The sequence below is a fragment of the Anomaloglossus baeobatrachus genome, chromosome 4 (genome assembly GCF_048569485.1).
Source record: "Anomaloglossus baeobatrachus isolate aAnoBae1 chromosome 4, aAnoBae1.hap1, whole genome shotgun sequence".
Taxonomy (NCBI): domain Eukaryota; kingdom Metazoa; phylum Chordata; class Amphibia; order Anura; family Aromobatidae; genus Anomaloglossus; species Anomaloglossus baeobatrachus.
Window position 1 is genome coordinate 208,936,373 of NC_134356.1, and position 23,579 is coordinate 208,959,951.

General features: G+C 42.9%; 1 protein-coding gene across 2 annotated transcripts in view; it reads left to right on the plus strand.

The window, feature by feature from the left end:
* Positions 1-23,579, plus strand: part of HTR4 (5-hydroxytryptamine receptor 4) — a 698,746-nt gene that overhangs the window by 478,726 nt on the left and 196,441 nt on the right. For both annotated transcript variants that reach the window (XM_075342358.1, XM_075342359.1), the window contains exon 6: positions 1,333-1,901. In XM_075342358.1, the coding sequence (XP_075198473.1) occupies positions 1,333-1,901 (569 nt within the window). The remainder of the gene's footprint in view (positions 1-1,332; positions 1,902-23,579) is intronic.

Genomic DNA, 23,579 nt, shown 5'->3' on the forward strand with positions numbered 1-23,579 from the left:
GGCCAGAGATGAGGGTTGCCATTGCAAGGTCTCTCACCGGGGCAGATGTTAAATGCAGCCAGGATGGTGTCGCTTCCCACAGGCAGAGCGGGATTACCCTGGGGTGGTGGTAGTATGTATTGGTGCCGCAGCACTGGGCACTGGGCAATTTTTTGCCAAAAATCTCAAATTTTAATAATAAGTACAGTTTGGAATTTTTAGTGCTGTAGTGCACATTTAGTGTTGGCTTTCTTGTTTTTTCTTCATTGAATTGGTCGGTGGCTGACCCCACCTTGCCGCACACCCCAATTTGGGTTGTATTCCACCTGTCTTGATTTTCACAATTGGTGGCTGTTCACATTCAGTCATCAGGCCCTGTTCACAGACTATTTACTTCAAGCAGCATTTGCCCACAGCCATGATTCAGTCATGGGTACGGGATTGAAAAACACCAAGTAAGTGCTGCTAAGAACAGTTCTACTTTTTCACATGTGAGGCTGTATGGCACATTTTATATAAAAATATTTTAGTGTAGGACTGCCCCAAAGAGATTTGTCATGACGTGGCGGGGTAGCTCAAGAAAATGCAATTTTTTGCCAAAAATCTCAAATTTTAATAATAATTACACTTGGGAATTGTTAGTGCTGTAGTGCACATTTAGTGCTGGCTTTCTTGTTTTTTCTTCACTGGGCGACGCCGCTGGTAAAGGAGAGGCAGAGGAAGGGGCTTCAGTTCCAAGTCTTTTTACTCACAGGTTGTTCAGGTGCTACCCCAGAGTACCGTCCTTTGCCACGATGGGCTCCAGCCGATGCCGGATGCATCGTCGGTCACCACCGGTGCCCGTGAAAGTCAGTTAGTGAAGTGTCCCTCTGTAGCTATCCGGAACCTGGGCCGAGCCTCCTGCTCCAAGCCATAGGTCCACAAGGAAAGAGGAAACACTAACTCCTGTTGTCAGTGCTAGATGTTATCCCAAGCTGTGCCCAGGAATGTTCTGTCTAAAGTGTGATGGCGGGTCTACTTCTACCCCATGTGGTGCCTGCCCCCTGTGGTTGTCCTAGCAAATGGGGAAGTCCCATTCTTCGTGATGACTGGCTTCCCTGTTTGCCCTAGTCCAACCCCCAGTGAGTAAGCACCTGCTGTTAGTGTGTGTTTTGTGAAGGCACCATCAGGTTAACCCCCTCCTAACCCAGGATGGATATTACCCCTGAAAAGTGGTGTAATACCCTGTGGCGCCTGAAGCCCAAGGGTGCCACACATACCTTTACTTTAGTATGTATATTTCTGATGACAAGTTCTTTTTAAACCTACTAATTATCCCAATAAGCGTGCATTGTTTTTTTCTCTTTTTTTCAGATAGAAAAGAGAAAATTCAGCAAAGACTCCAATTCTACGTATTGCATCTTTATGGTCAACAAGCCGTATGCTATAACATGTTCTGTGGTAGCTTTTTACATTCCTTTTTTCTTGATGGTGCTTGCTTACTATCGTATATATGTCACCGCTCGAGAGCACGCCAGACAAATCGGAGTTTTACAACGGGCCGGTGCCCCAGCTGACCATCGACATCAACATCCTGATCAACATACTACCCACAGGATGAAGACCGAAACCAAAGCTGCTAAGACACTGTGCATTATCATGGGTTGTTTCTGCCTTTGTTGGGCTCCATTTTTTATCACCAACGTGATTGACCCTTTTATAAACTACACAGTACCAGGGCAAATATGGACAGCTTTCCTCTGGTTAGGCTACATAAACTCAGGGTTGAACCCTTTCCTGTATGCCTTTTTGAACAAGTCTTTCAGGCGTGCCTTCCTCATCATTTTGTGCTGTGGTGATGAGAAGTATCGAAGACCTTCCATATTGGGGCAAACTGTCCCATGTTCTACCACAACTATAAATGGATCTACGCATGTACTTAGGTAAGTGCATTAACACTTTCAGCACTCTTTCATTCCGGTTACCATGATAACTCAATGTACAATGATAACATTTCTTTTCACGTGCAAGAGTATGTTTGTCACATTGTCTTCTAGAACATCTATGTTTCTCCTTTACTAGAAAGCAATAATCAATACAGCACATTCATTATCAACAAAAAGATTCCATTGTGGCATAGTAGAAAGAAAATACTGTATTGAAAAGTGAAATAAAGTGGGAGGTGTAAAGAACAGCATGAAACAAAATATCGGAGAGTGGCCCCAATGCAACTAAGCAATTTTGCCAAAATTCTGGTGTAAATTGCTTTAAAAAAGTTACAAAATGTTTGCACAACTTGAAGTTTTCACTCCAGTTTCTCCCATATCCACCAAAATAAGCAGAGCTGTGGTGGGATAGGGGTGCCATAGCTGCCATATGCCATAGTTCATCTGATTCATAGCACGCTGTGGTATTACACTAGAAATTGTACTCTGCAAGACACTAGTCAGACGCTCCTGATTCATAAAGTGACTGTCAGGCTGCCACCAGGGGGAGCTGGAGCCCTGCAGGGAAAGACACTACACAGAGCTGAATAAGCAAGGAGTTGCACACACAGAGTGTGCTGGTGCAGTGCCTCGCAGCATCAGCCGGAAAGCAGAAGCCGTGGGGAGTGCAGGGAATGGTCGGGCAGGCCGGGTCATACACATTATGGGGAGCAGGAAGACCGGAGGAACGAGCAGATGCGAGGTCGAGGTCAGGCCGAGGTCAGTACCAGAGGAGGCAACCGAGTGGGGAGGTAGGAGAGGGGGGGAACAACCGGTGCTATTGTGGGAAGGAAGGAGGTGGGACAGAGGAATGGAGGAAACTACTAGGGGACGGAACATAGACAGAGAACGAGGGCACAGAGAGGGGACGGATCAGGATCACACTTACAGGGACCAGCAATCACAGGCAAAGCAGTGCTAAGCTTATAGCCGGGGCTGGTTCACCTGAGATGACAGTATTTAAAGCATCCAAGCTCCGGAAGTGAGGCCCGGGAGAAGTCTCCACCCCCTAGCCATGTGGACAGGGAGGCGAAACTGTGACAGTACCCCCTCCTCTTAATTAATCCAGAGCATCTAACTCCACCAAGTCACCTCATCAAGACTAGTGTGAAAGCTTTTCCATCTTGATAAATCAGGGTCATTGTTTTTACTGCTTTGGACTTGATATTCCTTTAACTGCATATGTGTTTACAGTTTGGAGATTATGCCTCATACCTCCGTGGTTAGTTTTATTCTGATGTGGTGAGTCATTATTGAAAGAGAGCCTGGAACTAATGTGTTTTACGTACACAAGAACAGATTGTATTAGCTAAGATATGCAAATTATGATAAAAACAGTTAAATTGAAGACAACTAACACAGTATTGAATCACTCCACAAGCTACATAATGTACTTTAACCAGTTCTTCCTCACCATGCTCTTTTTTGGGGGATGAAAAAGTTTCCAACTGAATCATACATACCCTAGTGTTTCTCTTGAAATTTGGGACTTCACTATTAAAGGGAATCTGACAGTAGGTTTTTGCTACCTCATCAATGAGCAGTATGACGCAGGCAAAGCGATCCTGAATCCAATAATGTATCACTTAGATTACTGGCTGGAGCCGTTCTGACAAAATCAGAATTTTTAAATTTAGCCATGCAGCAGAGCTGATAGCGTCCTGTCCTGCCCACACAAGGCTCCCTATAGACATTGTACATTGACTGTGTGGTGTCATACAGAGGAGGGGGCGTGCTGGACTGCCATGCACATGACATTGTAGTCCGAGCAAGGAAAAGTCCTGCCGATTATTGAAACATAGCAAATAAACAACAGATCAAAACTTGACAAGACAGGCAGACCTGAACTCTCAGTGTTAACCCTTACAGCATTCTGTCTTCAGCTTACATAGGAAAAACCTGCCAACAGATTCCCTTTAAAAAGTTTAAGCGTATGTGCACGTGGGACATTTCCGCAGCAAGAGGTCCACAGCAAACATGTTTCATGTGTACATACTTTGAAATTGTATAGCAAAATTCATGGCTGTAAATATCTTTGTGCCTTACATTTCTTGAATGATGTGATTTAGATGTGCATGTCACCCTTTCCATAATATTTCCATAATAATGTAATAGGCACTGTTGAAGAATGCCACACACTGAGAACGAGAAATTCAAGTGAAAAAAAATGATTTAATGATTGAAAAGTTGAATATGATTATGTGTTAGATGTGCTACACGTTCATGTAACCAGCTCCACTATGAATTGGCTACGAGATCATGGTTGGATACAGTATTTTTACATTGAACAATCTTCAGAAAAGTAGTATTCAATTCCCTGTCTTCATAATATCTAGAAAACTTCATTATTTTGTGTTTACAAGTTCAACTTGTATGTGTGCAGTGTGTAATTTACAGAATAAGCCTTGCACATCCACAATAGAATTGTGATAACAAGAATTGTTATCCATAATGGCTACTGAAACATTCACTTAACGGTAGTATCCAAACTATCATTATTAGGGCACGCTCACACGAGCGTGAAAAATGGACAAGTGCAATGCGAGAAAATCTCGCATTGTACTCTGACCAATGTTAATCAATGAGGGAGAGCAGTTAGTCGGCTTTTCTCGCATCCAGATTCTGGACGCAAGAAAAGTCACAACATGCTGAGATTTTCTGCGAGAGCCATATCACTCGCACCCATTCAAGTGAATGGGTGCGAGAGAAATATCGGACTGCACTCGGATGTTATCCCAGTGCAGTGCGATATACGCACAGGATGACAACACTACTGTGTTTTTATCCTTTTAAAAAAAGTGTTGGTGTTATCATTCATATTCTCTGAAAAAAAGGCCAAGAAAGCAAATCATTTACAGGGGTATGTAAACTTTTGAGCACAACTGTATTTTGGATAGTGGGTATGTACCTTAATAGCTACAACAAAAGTGTGCTTTAATCTCTGTACTTTAACCACTTAATTACCTTTGTCTATTTCCAATACTGGCATTTAAATGATGCATGCACTAACGTCTATTGGCTCCCCACCATGCGATCACATGCAATTAACTGGTTACTATGGCAACTGGGTGCTTGTTGAAGGCCACCTTGGTAGTCCTGTGATGCTCAGCCACTAGGTTTGTTGCATGGGAGAACAGTGATTTTCTTATATACTGCAATAATGGAAATTCGAAAATATACTGCTCAAAAAAATAAAGGGAACACTAAAATACCATTTGCTGATTAAGTGTTCCCTTTATTTTTTTGAGCAGTATATAAAAATTTGAATCGTTCCACCTTGTTAAAAATAATGAAATAAAAAAAATAAATACATCAGCTGATGAATGAGGAAATTGCTTGTTCATTGGGTTAAATTAACTTTTTATTCACTTTAAAACTTCATCATTCTTGCCGGTCAACCGTCTAATGTGAAAAAGGCATTGTCGAGAATAATGGCAGACTATGCACACTGAGCGATCTGTTACGGATCGCTCAGTGTGCATTGTTTTCCTTAAGGCCCGTCACACTAAGCAACATCGCTAGCAACATCGCTGCTAACGAACAACTTTTGTGACGTTGCTAGCGATGTTGCTGTGTGTGACATCCAGCAACAACCTGGCCCCTGCTGTGAGGTCGTTGGTTGTTGCTGAATGTCCTGGGCCATTTTTTAGTTGTTGCTGTCCTGCTGTGAAGCACAGATCGCTGTGTGTGACAGCGAGACAGCAACAACTAAATGTGCAGGCAGCAGGAGCCGGCTTCTGCGGAGGCTGGTAACCAATGTAAACATCGGGTAACCAAGAAGCCCTGTCCTTGGTTACCCGATATTTACCTTTGTTACCAGCCTCCGCTCTCACTGTCAGTGCCGGCTCCTGCTCTGTGCACATGTAGCTGCAGCACACATCGGGTTAATTAACCCGATGTGTGCTGTAACTAGGAGAGCAAGGAGCCAGCGCTAAGCATTGTGCGCTGCTCCCTGCTCTGTGCACATTTAGCTGCAGCACACATCAGGTTAATTAACCCGATGTGTGCTGTAACTAGGAGAGCAAGGAGCCAGCGCTAAGCATTGTGCGCTGCTCCCTGCTCTGTGCACATTTAGCTGCAGCACACATCGGGTTAATTAACCCAATGTGTGCTGTAACTAGGAGAGCAGGGAGCTAGCGCTCAGTGTGCGCTGCTCCCTGCTCTCTGCACGTGTAGCTCCGTGCGGTGGTAACCAAGGTAAATATCGGGTTGGTTACCCGATATTTACCTTAGTTACCAAGCGCAGCATCTTCCACGCGCCGCTGGGGGCTGGTCACTGGTTGCTGGTGAGCTCACCAGCAACTTGTGTAGCGACGCTCCAGCGATCCCTGCCAGGTCAGGTTGCTGGTGGGATCGCTGGAGCGTCGCAGTGTGACATCTCACCAGCAACCTCCTAGCAACTTACCAGCGATCCCTATCGTTGTTGGGATCGCTGGTAAGTTGCTTAGTGTGACTGGACCTTTAGGGTATGTGCGCACGTTGCTTTTTACCTGCTTTTTACCTGCTTTTTTGCTGCTTTTTCTTCTGCGCTGTTTAATGCCAAAATGGATGTGTTCTTCTATTCAAGCAAAGTCTATGGGAATTTGGGTTTCTTGTTCACACTATGTTGTTCAAAATGCTGCCTTTTTGTGGCAGAACTTTGGTCAAAAACTCAGCTTTGCAGTGCAAAACCCAAATGGCAAAAACAATTGACATGTTGCTTCTTTGAAAAGCTGAGTTTTTGACCAAAGTTCTGCCTCAAAAAGGCAGCATTTTGAACAACATAGTGTGAACAAGAAACCCAAATTCCCATAGACTTTGCTTGAATAGAAGAACACATCCATTTTGGCATTAAACAGCGCAGAAGAAAAAGCAGCAAAAAAGCAGGTAAAAAGCAACGTGCGCACATACCCTTAGTCTGCCAGTTTAAACAGGCAATCAAACAACCGCCGGTTGCCTCGCTTGCCTAGACTGATAGGTTTCTCCCTATTCGTGTTGAGCGAGAGACTTGTCAATAAATGGGAGCGGGGCAGTGAGAACCTGCTGGGACCTGCCTCAGACTACTGATTTTAGATGCATTCTCCCTAGTTGACTTTTCAAGGTATGTTCTCTCTAAAGAACCACAGTGATTCAGAAAATAATATACATGGTTGCAATAACACAACAGGCATCTGATTCATGTTGCCTTTGGGTTGGGCAGCATGAACCTACCATCAAGTTCCCTTTAAAGGGATTAATCACTTTATATTTAGTTTAACAAATGTTTTGGGGACATAATGTTCTTGTACTTACTAATATAAAAGTATTATAGGTCCTCTTTCTGCACTTGTTAATATAGACTTACTCATGGACTGGACAGTTCTCCTGTCCACAAAATGTCTGCTTATGGAGAAGCATGTGACCAGACTTGTTCCTCAGCCACTTTCAATAGAAGGCAACTTTTCCATATGAACTGTTTTTCAATTTGAGGAGGCTGCTAGAAAAGTGCCACTTCACATGCTCCTCCACCAGCAGCCATTTTGTGAATAAGAATGTAACCCTAGACACTACACAGACAAGTCAAGAGAAAGGATAGTCAAATGTTCTGGGGTCAGATTGCAGAAGAGAAAATCAAAATTAAGGGAGTAGGCAAAGGCGTATATATATAAAGAGAAAAAACCCATATGAAATATAACCTTTAATAATACATTTAAAAGGTAAAAAGACCAACAAAAACTATTATAGTGAAGCAGGGATGGAAATATGGGAAGGTAATACCAAAATTAGTAATATTAGGAAAAAAGGTGGGGATAAAACTGGCCCTAATGAGCCCTAAAGGGCCATTTAGACACTGTGACATCGCTAACGATATATCGTCGGGGTCACGTGTTTGTGACGCACATCCGGCGCCGTTAGCGACATCGCAGCGTGTGACAAGAAGGAGCAACCTTAAACGATCGCAAAGGAGACAAAAAAATCGTTGGTATATGAGAGGTCGTTCATTTACCAAAAATCGTTGCCTGGTAAGTAGCGATGTTGTTCCTCGTTCCTGCGGCATCACACATCGCTATGTGTGACACCGCAGGAGCGACGAACATCTCCTTACCTGCGTCCACCGGCAATGAGGAAGGAAGGATGTGGGCGGCATGTCTCGGCCGCTCATCTCCGCCCCTCCTCTGCTATTGGATGGCCGTTTTGTGACGTCGCTGTGACGCCGAACACACCTACCCCTTGAAGGAGGGATTGTTCATCGGGCACAGCGACATCGCAGAACATGTATGTGCATGTGACGCTGCCGTAGCGATAATGTTCGCTACGGCAGCGATCACCACATATCGCACCACTGACGGGGGCGGGTGCTAACGCTCACGACATCGCTAGCAATCGCTAGCGATGTCGCAACATTTAAAGCGGCCTTAAGTCTGTCATCTGTCCCTATCTAGCAATGGAGAGTATAACGTCCTAGGGTTATGGCACCCACATTCACCAATGGGAAACCCTAACAATCCCTAACTCATCCTACGCTATACAAACAGGTTCACAACCTAAATATACAGTGAAAAACAAATATAAATGATTAAAACACCAGACTAATATGACTAAGCACTAATATGCCATAAATAACATAGTTGTCACTCATCTGGTAGGAGGTCCAGCAATCAAGGTACTCAAAAAACATCATCCCGAAGTGTTTCCCTCTGTGGCATCCACAGGGTTCATCAGGGGACAGTTAAGTCGATGTCTAGGATGACAGATGTCACATCCCAGGAGCAGCCGAAATTAGGTTGCTTGAAGAAGATACCATAGTAACAACTATGTTATTTATGGCATATTAGTGCTTAGTCATATTAGTCTGGTGTTTTAATCATTAATATTTGGTTTTCACTGTATATTTGGGTTGTGCACCTGTTTGTATAGTGCAGGGTGAGTTAGGGATTCTTAGGACTTTCCGTTGGTGAATGGGGACACCATAACCCTAGGGCGTCATACCCTTCATTGCTAGGTAGGGACAGATTTAGGGCTCATTAGGGCTAGTTTTATCCCCACCTTTTTTCCTGGTATTACTAATTTTGGTATTACCTTTCCCATATTTACATCTCCCCCTTCACTATAATAGAGTTTGTGCGTCACGGGCAAATCGCTGCCCGTGGCGCACAATATCGCTAGGCCCCGTCACACGGACTTACCTTCCTAGCGACGTTGCTGTGGCTAGCGAATAGCCTCTTTTCTAAGTGCGGCGTCACAGCGACATCACACGGCAGGCGTCCAATAGAAGCGGAGGGGCAGAGAGCAGCCGCATGAAAGACACGCCCATTTTGTTGCCGGAGGACGCAGGTACGGTGTTGTTCGTCGTTCCTGGGGTGTCACACGTAGCGATGTGTGCTGCCTCAGGAACGACCAACAACCTGCGTCTTGAACCAGCACCGACATTTGGGAAATGAACAACGTGTCAACAATCAACGATTAGGTGAGTAATTCTGATCGTTAACACTCGCTCGTAGGTGTTACACGCAACGACGTTGATAACGAGGCCGAATATGCGTCACGCATTCTGTGACCCCCAACGACATCCCGTCAGCGATGTCGTTGCGTGTAAAGCCCTCTTAAGACTGGCAGTGCTTTGAGATAAACTGCTCAGCTAAAAAGCTGTGCAATTACAAGAAACATTTGCAGAATAACAGCACCTCACAGTATGAGATTGGAAAACCCTCACTCAAACCGCCCCTCAGCACGCCCCAGCTCCAAGTTGGATGACTGAGCTGTCACTCACCCAACTGACAGCTCAGCTCGCCCTGATCCCTGAGTGAAGGAATGGTGACAGAAACTTGTTCTTTCTGCGAGGACAGCTGTATTAGCATGTAAGGGAGAGGAACCTGTAATACTTATATATTAGTAAATTCCACAAAATGATGTCCACATCATATTTGTGAAAAAAAAAAAAAAAGATAGCGAGCGACCAGCCCCTTTAATTTGTATCAAGATATGTTGTTGTTTAACAGAAGAATCTAAGGGGTACTTTGCACACTAAGACATCGCAAGCCGATGCTGCGATGCCGAGCGCGATAGTCCCCGCCCCCGTCGCAGCTGCGATATCATTGTGATAGCTGCCGTAGCGAATATTATCACTACGGCGGCTTCACATGCACTCACCTGCCGTGCGACATCGCTCTGGCCGGCAAACCGCCTCCTTATTAAGGGGGCGTGTCGTGTGGCGTCACTGCGACGTCACACGGCAGGCGGCCAATAGGAGCGGAGGGGCGGAGATGACCTCCTTCCTTCCGCATAGCCGACGGGAGCTGCGGTGACGCAGGTAGGAGATGTTCCTCGCTCCTGCGACTTCACACACAGAGATGTGTGCTGCCGCAGGAACGAGGCACAACATCGGACCATTGCGTCAGCGTAATTATGGAATTCGCTGACGCTACACCGATGATACGATTACGACGCTTTTGTGCTCGTTAATCGTATCATCTAGGATTTACACACTACGATGTCGAGAGCGACGCAGGAAGTGCGTCACTTTCGACATGACCCCACCGACATCGCGCCTGCGATGTTGTAGTGTGCAAAGCCCGCCTAAGAAGCAACATGCAATTACCTAAGGATGCCTCCATCTGATCTAACAAATTAATGATCAGACATTGATATATTTCAGCTTTGATATTTTCTATATGTCTTCAATTAGTTTGCAATTTTTGGGATATTCCTGGAGCACGGTTCTGTTTTATCCTCTTTGTAACTCGAAAGTGGAAGTATTTATTAATGCATGTGTCCAGAATAACAAGATATACTTGTGTGTGCTGCATCAGAATAATTTTAATACCAATATGTATCTTATGTTTGCCACAAGTAGCAGGGCAGCGCTATTAGCAATGACAACTGAGCTGTCGTTGGTTGTTATGGACAAAAAAACTTTTTCTTTTAGACAGATTCATACATTTCCCCAATGTTCTTGATATTTTCTCGAGTAGCTTCTGACAATGTGTACTTTTTTGACATATCGATTTAGCGTCTTAGTGGTAATAGTCATTCGCAGCAGGCTTTCTTGGGAGAGCATTGTGGTAAAAGTTTTATTGTCTTATATTTTAGCACTAGTTTCATATCACAAATAGGAGCTACTTTTGTCAAGTAAAAATTATTCTTAATGTTTTAACATTTTTTTTTACGTTTTCCTGAAAACAAAGAGTCCTATCTGTGCCTGTATTGGTATATTTGTTTACCTATGACACATCGTATTTACAGAGATTCTCTGGATTATAGAAAAAATAGGAAACATCCTTTTAATATCATGCCGTAATTCTCTGATTGATGAGGATCCAACCACTGTGGCCACCATCAAGGAGAACCAAGGGTCTGTAGAGCCTTGGCTGAATGGAGAAGAGGGTAATCATACGCATTGCTCCATTCATTCTCAATGGGCATGAAAGAGATTAATGAGCTATAAATATAGGAGATACATTTCAAATTTGAGAACGCCCCTTAAATTAGTCCTTGATTAAATTTCTAAATATTTGTTTTGCCAATGCAAGTAAATACTGTAGTACATTAAAATACACTGAGAAGAACCTATTTTAGAATGTTAGTAAGAGAGGTGCCTGTGAGCATGTGCAGCAGAAAGCTCTGGTCTAATATTAAGGATATCTGGAGTACTAAGGAAAGATGAGACTGCTTACACTACCATACACCCTATATTTACTGATCAGTTTATGGAGAATCAGGATGCTGAGGAAAGATGAGGCTGCTTACACTACCAAATACCCTGTCTTTACTGATCAGTTTATATAGAAACCTGAGGTAAGATGAGGCTGCTTGCACTACTATCCAGCCTGTCTTTCTGATCAGTTTATAGAGAAACCTGAGATACTGAGGTAATATGAGGCTGCTCACACTACCATCCAGCCTGTCGTTCAGACTAGTTTCTAAAGAAGAAAAAACAAAAAGCCAGCACCAAATGTGCACTTCAGCACTAAACATTCCAAACTGTACTTATTATAAAAAATTTTTGAGATTTTTGGCAAAAAATTGCAATTTCTTGAGCTGCCTCGCCACGTCACGGCAAATCTCATTAGAGGCAGTCCTACACTAAAATATTTTTATAAAATGTGCCATACGGCCTCACATATGAATAGTAGAACTGCTCTCAGCAGCACTCACCTGGTCTATTTCAATCCCGTACCCATGACTGAGTCATGGCTGTGGGCGGGACAGGTCCAAGCAAATGCTGCATGAAGTAAATAGCCTGTGGACAAAGCCTGATGACTCAATGTGAACAGTCACCAACCGCCAAAATCTAGACAGATGGAATACATCCCAAATTGGGGTGCATAGCAAGGTGGAGGTCAACCACCGACCAATTCAATGAAGAAAAAACAAAAAGCCAGCACCAAATGTGCACTTCAGCACTAAACATTCCAAACTGTACTTATTATAAAAAATTTTTGAGATTTTTGGCAAAAAATTGCAATTTCTTGAGCTGCCTCGCCACGTCACGGCAAATCTCATTAGAGGCAGTCCTACACTAAAATATTTTTATAAAATGTGCCATACGGCCTCACATATGAATAGTAGAACTGCTCTCAGCAGCACTCACCTGGTCTATTTCAATCCCGTACCCATGACTGAGTCATGGCTGTGGGCGGGACAGGTCCAAGCAAATGCTGCATGAAGTAAATAGCCTGTGGACAAAGCCTGATGACTCAATGTGAACAGTCACCAACCGCCAAAATCTAGACAGATGGAATACATCCCAAATTGGGGTGCATAGCAAGGTGGAGGTCAACCACCGACCAATTCAATGAAGAAAAAACAAAAAGCCAGCACCAAATGTGCACTTCAGCACTAAACATTCCAAACTGTACTTATTATAAAAAAATTTTGAGATTTTTGGCAAAAAATTGCAATTTCTTGAGCTGCCTCGCCACGTCACGGCAAATCTCATTAGAGGCAGTCCTACACTAAAATATTTTTATAAAATGTGCCATACGGCCTCACATATGAATAGTAGAACTGCTCTCAGCAGCACTCACCTGGTCTATTTCAATCCCGTACCCATGACTGAGTCATGGCTGTGGGCGGGACAGGTCCAAGCAAATGCTGCATGAAGTAAATAGCCTGTGGACAAAGCCTGATGACTCAATGTGAACAGTCACCAACCGCCAAAATCTAGACAGATGGAATACATCCCAAATTGGGGTGCATAGCAAGGTGGAGGTCAACCACCGACCAATTCAATGAAGAAAAAACGAAAAGCCAGCACCAAATGTGCACTTCAGCACTAAACATTCCAAACTGTACTTATTATAAAAAATTTTTGAGATTTTTGGCAAAAAATTGCAATTTCTTGAGCTGCCTCGCCACGTCACGGCAAATCTCATTAGAGGCAGTCCTACACTAAAATATTTTTATAAAATGTGCCATACGGCCTCACATATGAATAGTAGAACTGCTCTCAGCAGCACTCACCTGGTCTATTTCAATCCCGTACCCATGACTGAGTCATGGCTGTGGACGGGACAGGTCCAAGCAAATGCTGCATGAAGTAAATAGCCTGTGGACAAAGCCTGATGACTCAATGTGAACAGTCACCAACCGCCAAAATCTAGACAGATGGAATACATCCCAAATTGGGGTGCATAGCAAGGTGGAGGTCAACCACCGACCAATTCAATGAAGAAAAAACAAAAAGCCAGCACCAAATGTGCACTTCAGCACTAAACATTCCAAACTGTACTTATTATAAAAAAATTTTGAGATTTTTGGCAAAAAATTGCAATTTCTTGAGCTGCCTCGCCACGTCACGGCAAATCTCATTAGAGGCAGTCCTACACTAAAATATTTTTATAAAATGTGCCATACGGCCTCACATATGAATAGTAGAACTGCTCTCAGCAGCACTCACCTGGTCTATTTCAATCCCGTACCCATGACTGAGTCATGGCTGTGGGCGGGACAGGTCCAAGCAAATGCTGCATGAAGTAAATAGCCTGTGGACAAAGCCTGATGACTCAATGTGAACAGTCACCAACCGCCAAAATCTAGACAGATGGAATACATCCCAAATTGGGGTGCATAGCAAGGTGGAGGTCAACCACCGACCAATTCAATGAAGAAAAAACAAAAAGCCAGCACCAAATGTGCACTTCAGCACTAAACATTCCAAACTGTACTTATTATAAAAAATTTTTGAGATTTTTGGCAAAAAATTGCAATTTCTTGAGCTGCCTCGCCACGTCACGGCAAATCTCATTAGAGGCAGTCCTACACTAAAATATTTTTATAAAATGTGCCATACGGCCTCACATATGAATAGTAGAACTGCTCTCAGCAGCACTCACCTGGTCTATTTCAATCCCGTACCCATGACTGAGTCATGGCTGTGGGCGGGACAGGTCCAAGCAAATGCTGCATGAAGTAAATAGCCTGTGGACAAAGCCTGATGACTCAATGTGAACAGTCACCAACCGCCAAAATCTAGACAGATGGAATACATCCCAAATTGGGGTGCATAGCAAGATGGAGGTCAACCACCGACCAATTCAATGAAGAAAAAACAAAAAGCCAGCACCAAATGTGCACTTCAGCACTAAACATTCCAAACTGTACTTATTATAAAAAAATTTTGAGATTTTTGGCAAAAAATTGCAATTTCTTGAGCTGCCTCGCCACGTCACGGCAAATCTCATTAGAGGCAGTCCTACACTAAAATATTTTTATAAAATGTGCCATACGGCCTCACATATGAATAGTAGAACTGCTCTCAGCAGCACTCACCTGGTCTATTTCAATCCCGTAACCATGACTGAGTCATGGCTGTGGGCGGGACAGGTCCAAGCAAATGCTGCATGAAGTAAATAGCCTGTGGACAAAGCCTGATGACTCAATGTGAACAGTCACCAACCGCCAAAATCTAGACAGATGGAATACATCCCAAATTGTGGTGCATAGCAAGGTGGAGGTCAACCACCGACCAATTCAATGAAGAAAAAACAAAAAGCCAGCACCAAATGTGCACTTCAGCACTAAACATTCCAAACTGTACTTATTATAAAAAATTTTTGAGATTTTTGGCAAAAAATTGCAATTTCTTGAGCTGCCTCGCCACGTCACGGCAAATCTCATTAGAGGCAGTCCTACACTAAAATATTTTTATAAAATGTGCCATACGGCCTCACATATGAATAGTAGAACTGCTCTCAGCAGCACTCACCTGGTCTATTTCAATCCCGTACCCATGACTGAGTCATGGCTGTGGGCGGGACAGGTCCAAGCAAATGCTGCATGAAGTAAATAGCCTGTGGACAAAGCCTGATGACTCAATGTGAACAGTCACCAACCGCCAAAATCTAGACAGATGGAATACATCCCAAATTGGGGTGCATAGCAAGGTGGAGGTCAACCACCGACCAATTCAATGAAGAAAAAACAAAAAGCCAGCACCAAATGTGCACTTCAGCACTAAACATTCCAAACTGTACTTATTATAAAAAATTTTTGAGATTTTTGGCAAAAAATTGCAATTTCTTGAGCTGCCTCGCCACGTCACGGCAAATCTCATTAGAGGCAGTCCTACACTAAAATATTTTTATAAAATGTGCCATACGGCCTCACATATGAATAGTAGAACTGCTCTCAGCAGCACTCACCTGGTCTATTTCAATCCCGTACCCATGACTGAGTCATGGCTGTGGGCGGGACAGGTCCAAGCAAATGCTGCATGAAGTAAATAGCCTGTGGACAAAGCCTGATGACTCAATGTGAACAGTCACCAACCGCCAAAATCTAGACAGATGGAATACATCCCAAATTGCTAGTTTCATATCACAAATAGGAGCTACTTTTGTCAAGTAAAAATTATTCTTAATGTTTTAACATTTTTTTTTACGTTTTCCTGAAAACAAAGAGTCCTATCTGTGCCTGTATTGGTATATTTGTTTACCTATGACACATCGTATTTACAGAGATTCTCTGGATTATAGAAAAAATAGGAAACATCCTTTTAATATCATGCCGTAATTCTCTGATTGATGAGGATCCAACCACTGTGGCCACCATCAAGGAAAACCAAGGGTCTGTAGAGCCTTGGCTGAATGGAGAAGAGGGTAATCATACGCATTGCTCCATTCATTCTCAATGGGCATGAAAGAGATTGATGAGCTATAAATATAGGAGATACATTTCAAATTTGAGAACGCCCCTTAAATTAGTCCTTGATTAAATTTCTAAATATTTGTTTTGCCAATGCAAGTAAATACTGTAGTACATTAAAATACACTGAGAAGAACCTATTTTAGAATGTTAGTAAGAGAGGTGCCTGTGAGCATGTGCAGCAGAAAGCTCTGGTCTAATAATAAGGATATCTGAAGTACTAAGGAAAGATGAGACTGCTTACACTACCATACACCCTATATTTACTGATCAGTTTATGGAGAATCAGGATGCTGAGGAAAGATGAGGCTGCTTACACTACCAAATACCCTGTCTTTACTGATCAGTTTATATAGAAACCTGAGGTAAGATGAGGCTGCTTGCACTAGTATCCAGCCTGTCTTTCTGATCAGTTTATAGAGAAACCTGAGATACTGAGGTAATATGAGGCTGCTCACACTACCATCCAGCCTGTCGTTCAGACTAGTTTCTAAAGAAACCCAGAATGCTAAGGTAGGATGAGGCTGCTCACACTACTATCCAGCTTGTCTTTCTGATTTGTTTATAGAGAAACCTGAGATGCTGAGGTAAGATAAGGCTGCTCACACTACCATCCAGCCTGTCTTTCTGATCAATTTCTAGAGAAATTCAGGATGCTGAGGTAAGAAGAAGCTGCTCACACTGCTGTCCACCCTGTTTTACTGATCTAATACTGAAGATGTTGAAGATTCTAGCAGTGCTGAGGCAAAGAGGCAGCTTATACTTCAGTCCACCCTGTCTTTCTGAATGCTGAGTGGCTGGTCTGACCTGTATAGCTTGAAAATACTATTGGTAATCAGGTCAGGCCAGCAAAGCTCCCTACTGCACATGCTCACTGGCACTTATCTCAACATTCTAGTGCAGGTTTTGTCAGTGTGACAAGATGACAGCCATTTTAATTACAAAATGATTACGCTTGTGTACAAAATAAGAGTGGTTTGCTCTTTAAATGCATGGGATTTTTTTTTATTATTTTTATTATTAATTATTTTTAATAATTATTATTTATTATTAATACTTTTATTATTATTAAAGGAATGACATTTCCTTTATTTTTGTTATTTCTAGAGAACTGCTGGTTTAAAAAGATTCTGTCAGCCCAAACTGATTACATTAAAATAATTGAGGAGCAATTTTACTTTATCACTGCATCCTTTCTTTAGGAATTGAAGAAAATCTGCTAATCGGGGTGTGCAAAGCCTTTTCACCCTTCCACCCACTGGTGTTGCAGGCTCCCTCCAGACATCAAAATCGTATGAGGGATGTCACACGTTTCAATTGACTAGGTTCGTACAACAAAACGTCCAATGTATGAGGAATAAGCGACATGTATGCGATCACCGTATTTGCGTTCAATCTTGATCGCACGTAGGTGTCACACGCAAATACGTCACGAACGATGCCGGATGTGCGTCACTTACAACTTAACCCCAATGATGGATTGAAAGATTTATTGAAGCGTGTAAAGCAGGCATTAGTTTATACTGTCAGTTGACAACGAATCCCCTTCACAAACAACGTTATTTTTCAGGTAACTAGAAGAATTCCTCTGTATCTAGTAAACCAAAGTCCCATATTTTCAAAGTTGTCTTCAGATGCCTTAGTTCTTTGTGTGTCAAGCTCTGACAGCAAGACATACTAACAACCTTGTTTACAATGCTGCGCAGATTCAGAAGGCTACACTGATGGATAAGTAACATTGTTCTAACTCATGTTACCGATACTTGTTTCACAGCCATTTCTACTCCAAAGAGCTTTCTTTAACGAATTTTTCAAACGTTGCCTGCTTGCTTTGTTCAGAGGTGAATCTAGGTTTTCCGGCACCCAGATCAAGAATTCTGTTTGGTGCCCCCTCCTCCCACATTTGGTTTTAATAGTCTTCATGTGACCGCTCATTCATATGCTATTTGCATACTTACAGTCATGTGTCAACGAGTCGCTCTTCATAAGGCTAAGTTCACACTTCCGTTGTTTTGCATCAGTCACAATCCGTCGCCTTGAGGAATTATGGTATCCTGCAAAATATTTTGCAGGAATCCTGTTTTTCCCCATAGACTTCTATTAGTGATGGATTGCGACTGAGGATGCTGCGTTGCATCCGCTGCGTCGCGGTCAGTCGTTTTTAACTGACCGCCGGGCGGGAGCAATGCAGCATGTAACGTTTTTTGAGCAGCGCAATCCGTAGGATTTTGCTGCGCATGCGCTCTCTGGCTCCCTGCCGCCGTAACCAGGATAAACATCGGGTAACCAAGCAATGCGCTTTGGTTACTTACCCGATATTTACAGTGGTTACGGGGGCAGGGAGCCCGCGCTAAGCAGTGTATGCTGGTAACCAAGATAAATATCAGGTAACCAAGCAAAAAGTGCTTTGCTTTTAGTTACCCGATATTTACCCTGGATACAGTGTGCAAGGAGGCCGACACTTCACCACTTTGCTCCGCCCCCCCCGCGCTCCGCCCCCTCCCGCACTCCGCATGTACACACGCATGTAGACACACACACACACACTCACCTGTCCCCAGCCATGAAGACCGCGGCACTGACGTCCTCAGCTCTGCCCCCGAACTCCGCCCCCGAACTCCGCCCCCCAAACTCCGCCCCCCCGCACACAGCGGAGTCCGACAATGAAATTCTTTTCTTTGACATCCGTTGTCATCCGTTGTACAACGCATCAGTCATATGCGTCAAGCAATGCATGTGACTGATGCAAAACAACGGAAATGTGAACTTAGCTTAATTCTTTCAATGTTCAGTGGAATCCACAGCTCCTGTTTCTTAGGCCGGTTTCACACATCCGGCTTCTCACCGGTTTGCCAGATTCGGCACACGCCAGTATAGGGAAAATAGTACAATGGCAGCGCGGAAACTTCTGGGTCACATGCTCTGGTCACATGACAGTATGTGACTGGCGCTTGTCACGCTGCCATTGTACTGTATACACTGTACTGGCATGCACTGAATCCGGCGAAAATCTGGATGTGTGAAACTAGCCTTAGAGAGAAGCCAGAAGAGCAGTTAGAGGTCACATGATCATAAGTGTGAACATCGCATATAAGTGGAGTGGCCATGTGATGACTGCTGGAACCCACAAGACCTGAATCCTTACATTGAGTGTATTACACGCTGTTAGGATTGAGCATGTTACACTGCTTAATTTTATAATCAAAGGGCTTCTCCAGGTTTGTGATGAAAGTCTGCAGTTGCTCTAGATGACTGCAGACTTCTGAATTCCCACAGTACGCACACAGTACACTTTATGGATTTTCCCCTGCCACCGGCAAGAATGCAATTTGAATACTTACAGCCACATTCTGACTAGAATCAATTCGGGCCTCAATCAATTCACTTATATTGCGTGAGACCAGGCATGTATAGTTGGCATGTAACCGCATGTATGTAAGTTGCAGAGGTGTGGTTTGATGATCTCCCACTCTCACCAGTGGCAGCAGAGAGTCCTGACAGTGTGCAGTGTGCGAGCTGTGAGATTTCAGAAGTCTGCAGTCACATAGAGTGACTGGAGACTTTCATCAAAAACTTAGACAACTTTTTAATGCTCCTAATATAAATATAAACGTAACCCTTAACTTGTCAGATGGTACAATACTTCATAAATATAAACCGTGTATAATGTAATCTTAAAATTTACAGATTGTTACATGTGTACAGGATCAGAACTAATAACAGCACAACAATACACGGTGGCTCAGTGGTTAGCACTGCAAGCTTGCAGCTCTGGGGTTGTGGGTTCAAATCCCACCAAGGTCACCATCTGCAAGGAGTTTGTACGTTCTCCTCGTGTTTGCGTGGGTTTCCCCAGTTTCCTTCCACACTCCAAAAACATACAGATAGGGACCTTAGATTGTGAGCCCCAATGGGGACAGTGTTGCTGATGTATGTAAAGCACTATATAAATGAATAAATATTATTATTAATACATCACCAGAAACACAGCATCACAACTTTCACTAGTACAGGAATATATCACCAGAACCACAATGAGTACACATGCTACATCAATTGAAATGTCAGTTCAAACCCATATACTTTTGTATAGCATGAACCAACAACTTCCAGTATGCCCTTAATAATAGTAAGGAGATACTAGGAATTATCAGTCATCATCAGACTGCAAACCACAGTACTGATCAGAATAAGTCAGCATCACAAATAAACAGACTTGTCTCTTTCTTTTTGATGACTTTTCACTTCCACAGTTTGACTTCTCCAGATTTCTGCAGAACATCCCAAAATGGTGATCTTAAAAGTACTGTGTTTTTCCAAAAATAAGACCTTCCCCAAAAATAAGCCCCAGCAGGGATTTTCAGCATTTTCGGAGCAAGGCTTAAATATAAGCCCTCCCCCGAAAATAAGCCCTAGTCGCGGTTTAATAATGAAGTGTCCATGCAGCTAAAAGAGTTAAAGATACTGCAGTACACTACATTATAGACAGCTGACACCCCGTAATCATACTCACCAGACGCCGAGCAGAGGACCTGCAGTGATCACACCCCCACACACAATCTGATCACACACACACATCTGATCTCATACACAAACATCCGATTACACACACACAAGCATCAGATCGCACGCACAATCTGATCACACACACAAACATGGAATCACACACACATTGGATCACACACACACTCACCACAGAGGCAGTGCAGGGGAGCGCAAGGACCTGCCACAATGTTGGCTTACAGGATCTGTGGACACATGACTTCCTCCCATCATTCCCTGCGGCCGGAAGTATTCTGTAACGCTGGATATGATGAATGAGTGAGTCTGTCTGTGATCTGCTGAGTGTGTGATCTGCTGTGTGTGAGTTTGTCGGCCAGAAACAGGGAGGACGGCATGCAGCACCCACCGGGGATCACAGGGAGGACATGGGAGCCACACAGACATCCGGGTCTGGTAAGTATGAGTCTCCTGGAAAGTGGGGGGTCTGCTTTTTTGGGGGGTAAACTTACCCCCAACCATATTTCTCCACGAATAAGACCTCCTCCAAAAATAAGCACTAGTCCTTTTTTGGGGGGGCAAAAATAGTATAGAATAGTGTCTTATTTTTGGAAAAACACTATATATATATATATATATATATATATATATATATATACAGTCATATGAAAACGTTTGGGCACCCCTATTAATGTTAACCTTTTTTCTTTATAACAATTTGGGTTTTTGCAACAGCTATTTCAGTTTCATATATCTAATAACTGATGAACTGAGTAATATTTCTGGATTGAAATGAGGTTTATTGTACTAACAGAAAATGGGCAATCCACATTTAGACAAAATTTTACCGGTGCAAAAGTATGGGCACCTCAACATAAAAGTGACATTAATATTTTGTAGATCCTCCTTTTGCAAAAATAACAGCCTCTAGTCGCTTCCTGTAGCTTTTAATGAGTTCCTGGATCCTGGATGAAGGTATATTTGACCATTCCGGTTTACAAAACAATTCCAGTTCAGTTAAGTTTGATGGTCGCCGAGAATGGACAGCATGCTTCAAATCATCCCACAGATGTTCAATGATATTCAGGTCTGGGGACTGGGATGGCCATTCCAGAACATTGTAATTGTTCCTCTGCATGAATGCCTGAGGAGATTTCGACCGGTGTTTTGGATCATTGTCTTGCTGAAATATCCATCCCCTGCGTAACTTCAACTTCGTCACTGATTCTTGCACATTATTGTCAAGAATCTGCTAATACTGAGTTGAATCCATGCGACCCTCAACTTTAACAAGATTCCCGGTGCCGGCATTGGCCACACAGCCCCAAAACATGATGGAACCTCCACCAAATTTTACTGTGGGTAGCAAGTGCTTTTCTTGGAATGCCGTGGTTTTTTGCCTCCATGCATAATGCCTTTTTGTATGACCAAACAACTCAATCTTTGTTTCATCAGTCCACAGGACCTTCTTCCAAAATGTAACTGGCTTGTCCAAATGTGCTTTTGCATACCTCAGGCGACTCTGTTTGTGGCGTGCTTGCAGAAACGGCTTCTTTCGCATTACTCTCCCATACAGGTTTTCCTTGTGCAACGTGCGCTGTATTGTTGACCGATGCACATTGACACCATCTGCAGCAAGATGATGCTGCAGGTCTTTGAAGGTGGTCTGTGGATTGTCCTTGACTGTTCTCACCATTCTTCTTCTCTGCCTTTCTGATATTTTTCTTGGCCTGCCACTTCTGGGCTTAACAAGAACTGTACCTGTGTTCTTCCATTTCCTTACTATGTTCCTCACAGTGGAAACTGACAGTTTAAATCTCTGAGACAACTTTTTGTATCCTTCCCCTGAAGAACTATGTTGAATAATCTTTGTTTTCAGATCATTTGAGAGTTGTTTTGAGGAGCCTATGATGCCACTCTTCATAGGAGATTCAAATAGGAGAACAACTTGCAAGTGGCCACCTTAAATACCTTTTCTCATGATTGGATACACCTGCCTATGAAGTTCAAAGCTCATATATATATATATATATATATATATATATATATATATACAGCTTTGGCAAAAATTAAGAGACCAAATCAAAATTTTCAGTTTTTCTGATTTTTCTCTTTAGAGTTATATTTCTTTATTCTATAAACTACTGACAACCTGTCTTCGAATCTCCATGCAATACATTTTGTATTTATTTTCTGAAAATTAGAAATGGTCAAAATAACAAAAAAATGCATTGCTTTCTGGCAATTCAAATAATGCAAAGAAAACAAGTTAAGTTCATAATCATTTAGAAGCAACAATACTAATGTTTTAACTCAGGAGGAGATCAGAAATCAATATTTTGTGAAATAACCATGATTTTTAATCACAACTTTCATGCGTCTTGGCATGCTTTCCACCAGTCTTTCACACTGCTTTTGGGTGACCTTATGCCACCCCTGGTGCAAAAAGTTAAGCAGTTCTTCTTTGTTTGATGGCTTGTGATTATCCATCTTCATCTTGATTACATTCCAGAGGTTTTCAATGGGGTTCAGGTCTGTAAATTGAGCTGGCCGTGACAGGGTTTTGATGTGGTGGTCCTTCATCCACACATTGATTGACCTAGCTGTGTGGCATAGCACATTGTCCTGCTGGAAAAAAGAGATCTCAGAGTTGGGGAACATTGCCTGAGCAGAAGGAGGCAACTGTTTTTCCAGGATAACTTTGTATGCGGCTTGATTCAAACCCAACACCTGGTCATCTAATAGTTGGACAGAGACCTGGAGAGGCATACAAGCCACAGTGTCTTGCACCCACTGTGAAATTTGGTGGAGGATCGGTGATGATCTGGGGATGCTTCAGCAAGGCTGAAATTGGGCAGATTAACTCACATTTTTGCAACAGGAGTGGCATAAGGTCACCCAAAAGCAGTGTGAAAGACTGGTGGAAATCATGCCAATCATTAAATATTATGGTTATTCCCTCAAAATATTGATTTCTGAACTCTTCCTGAGTTAAAATATTATTAGTATTGTTGCTTTTAAATGATTTTGAAC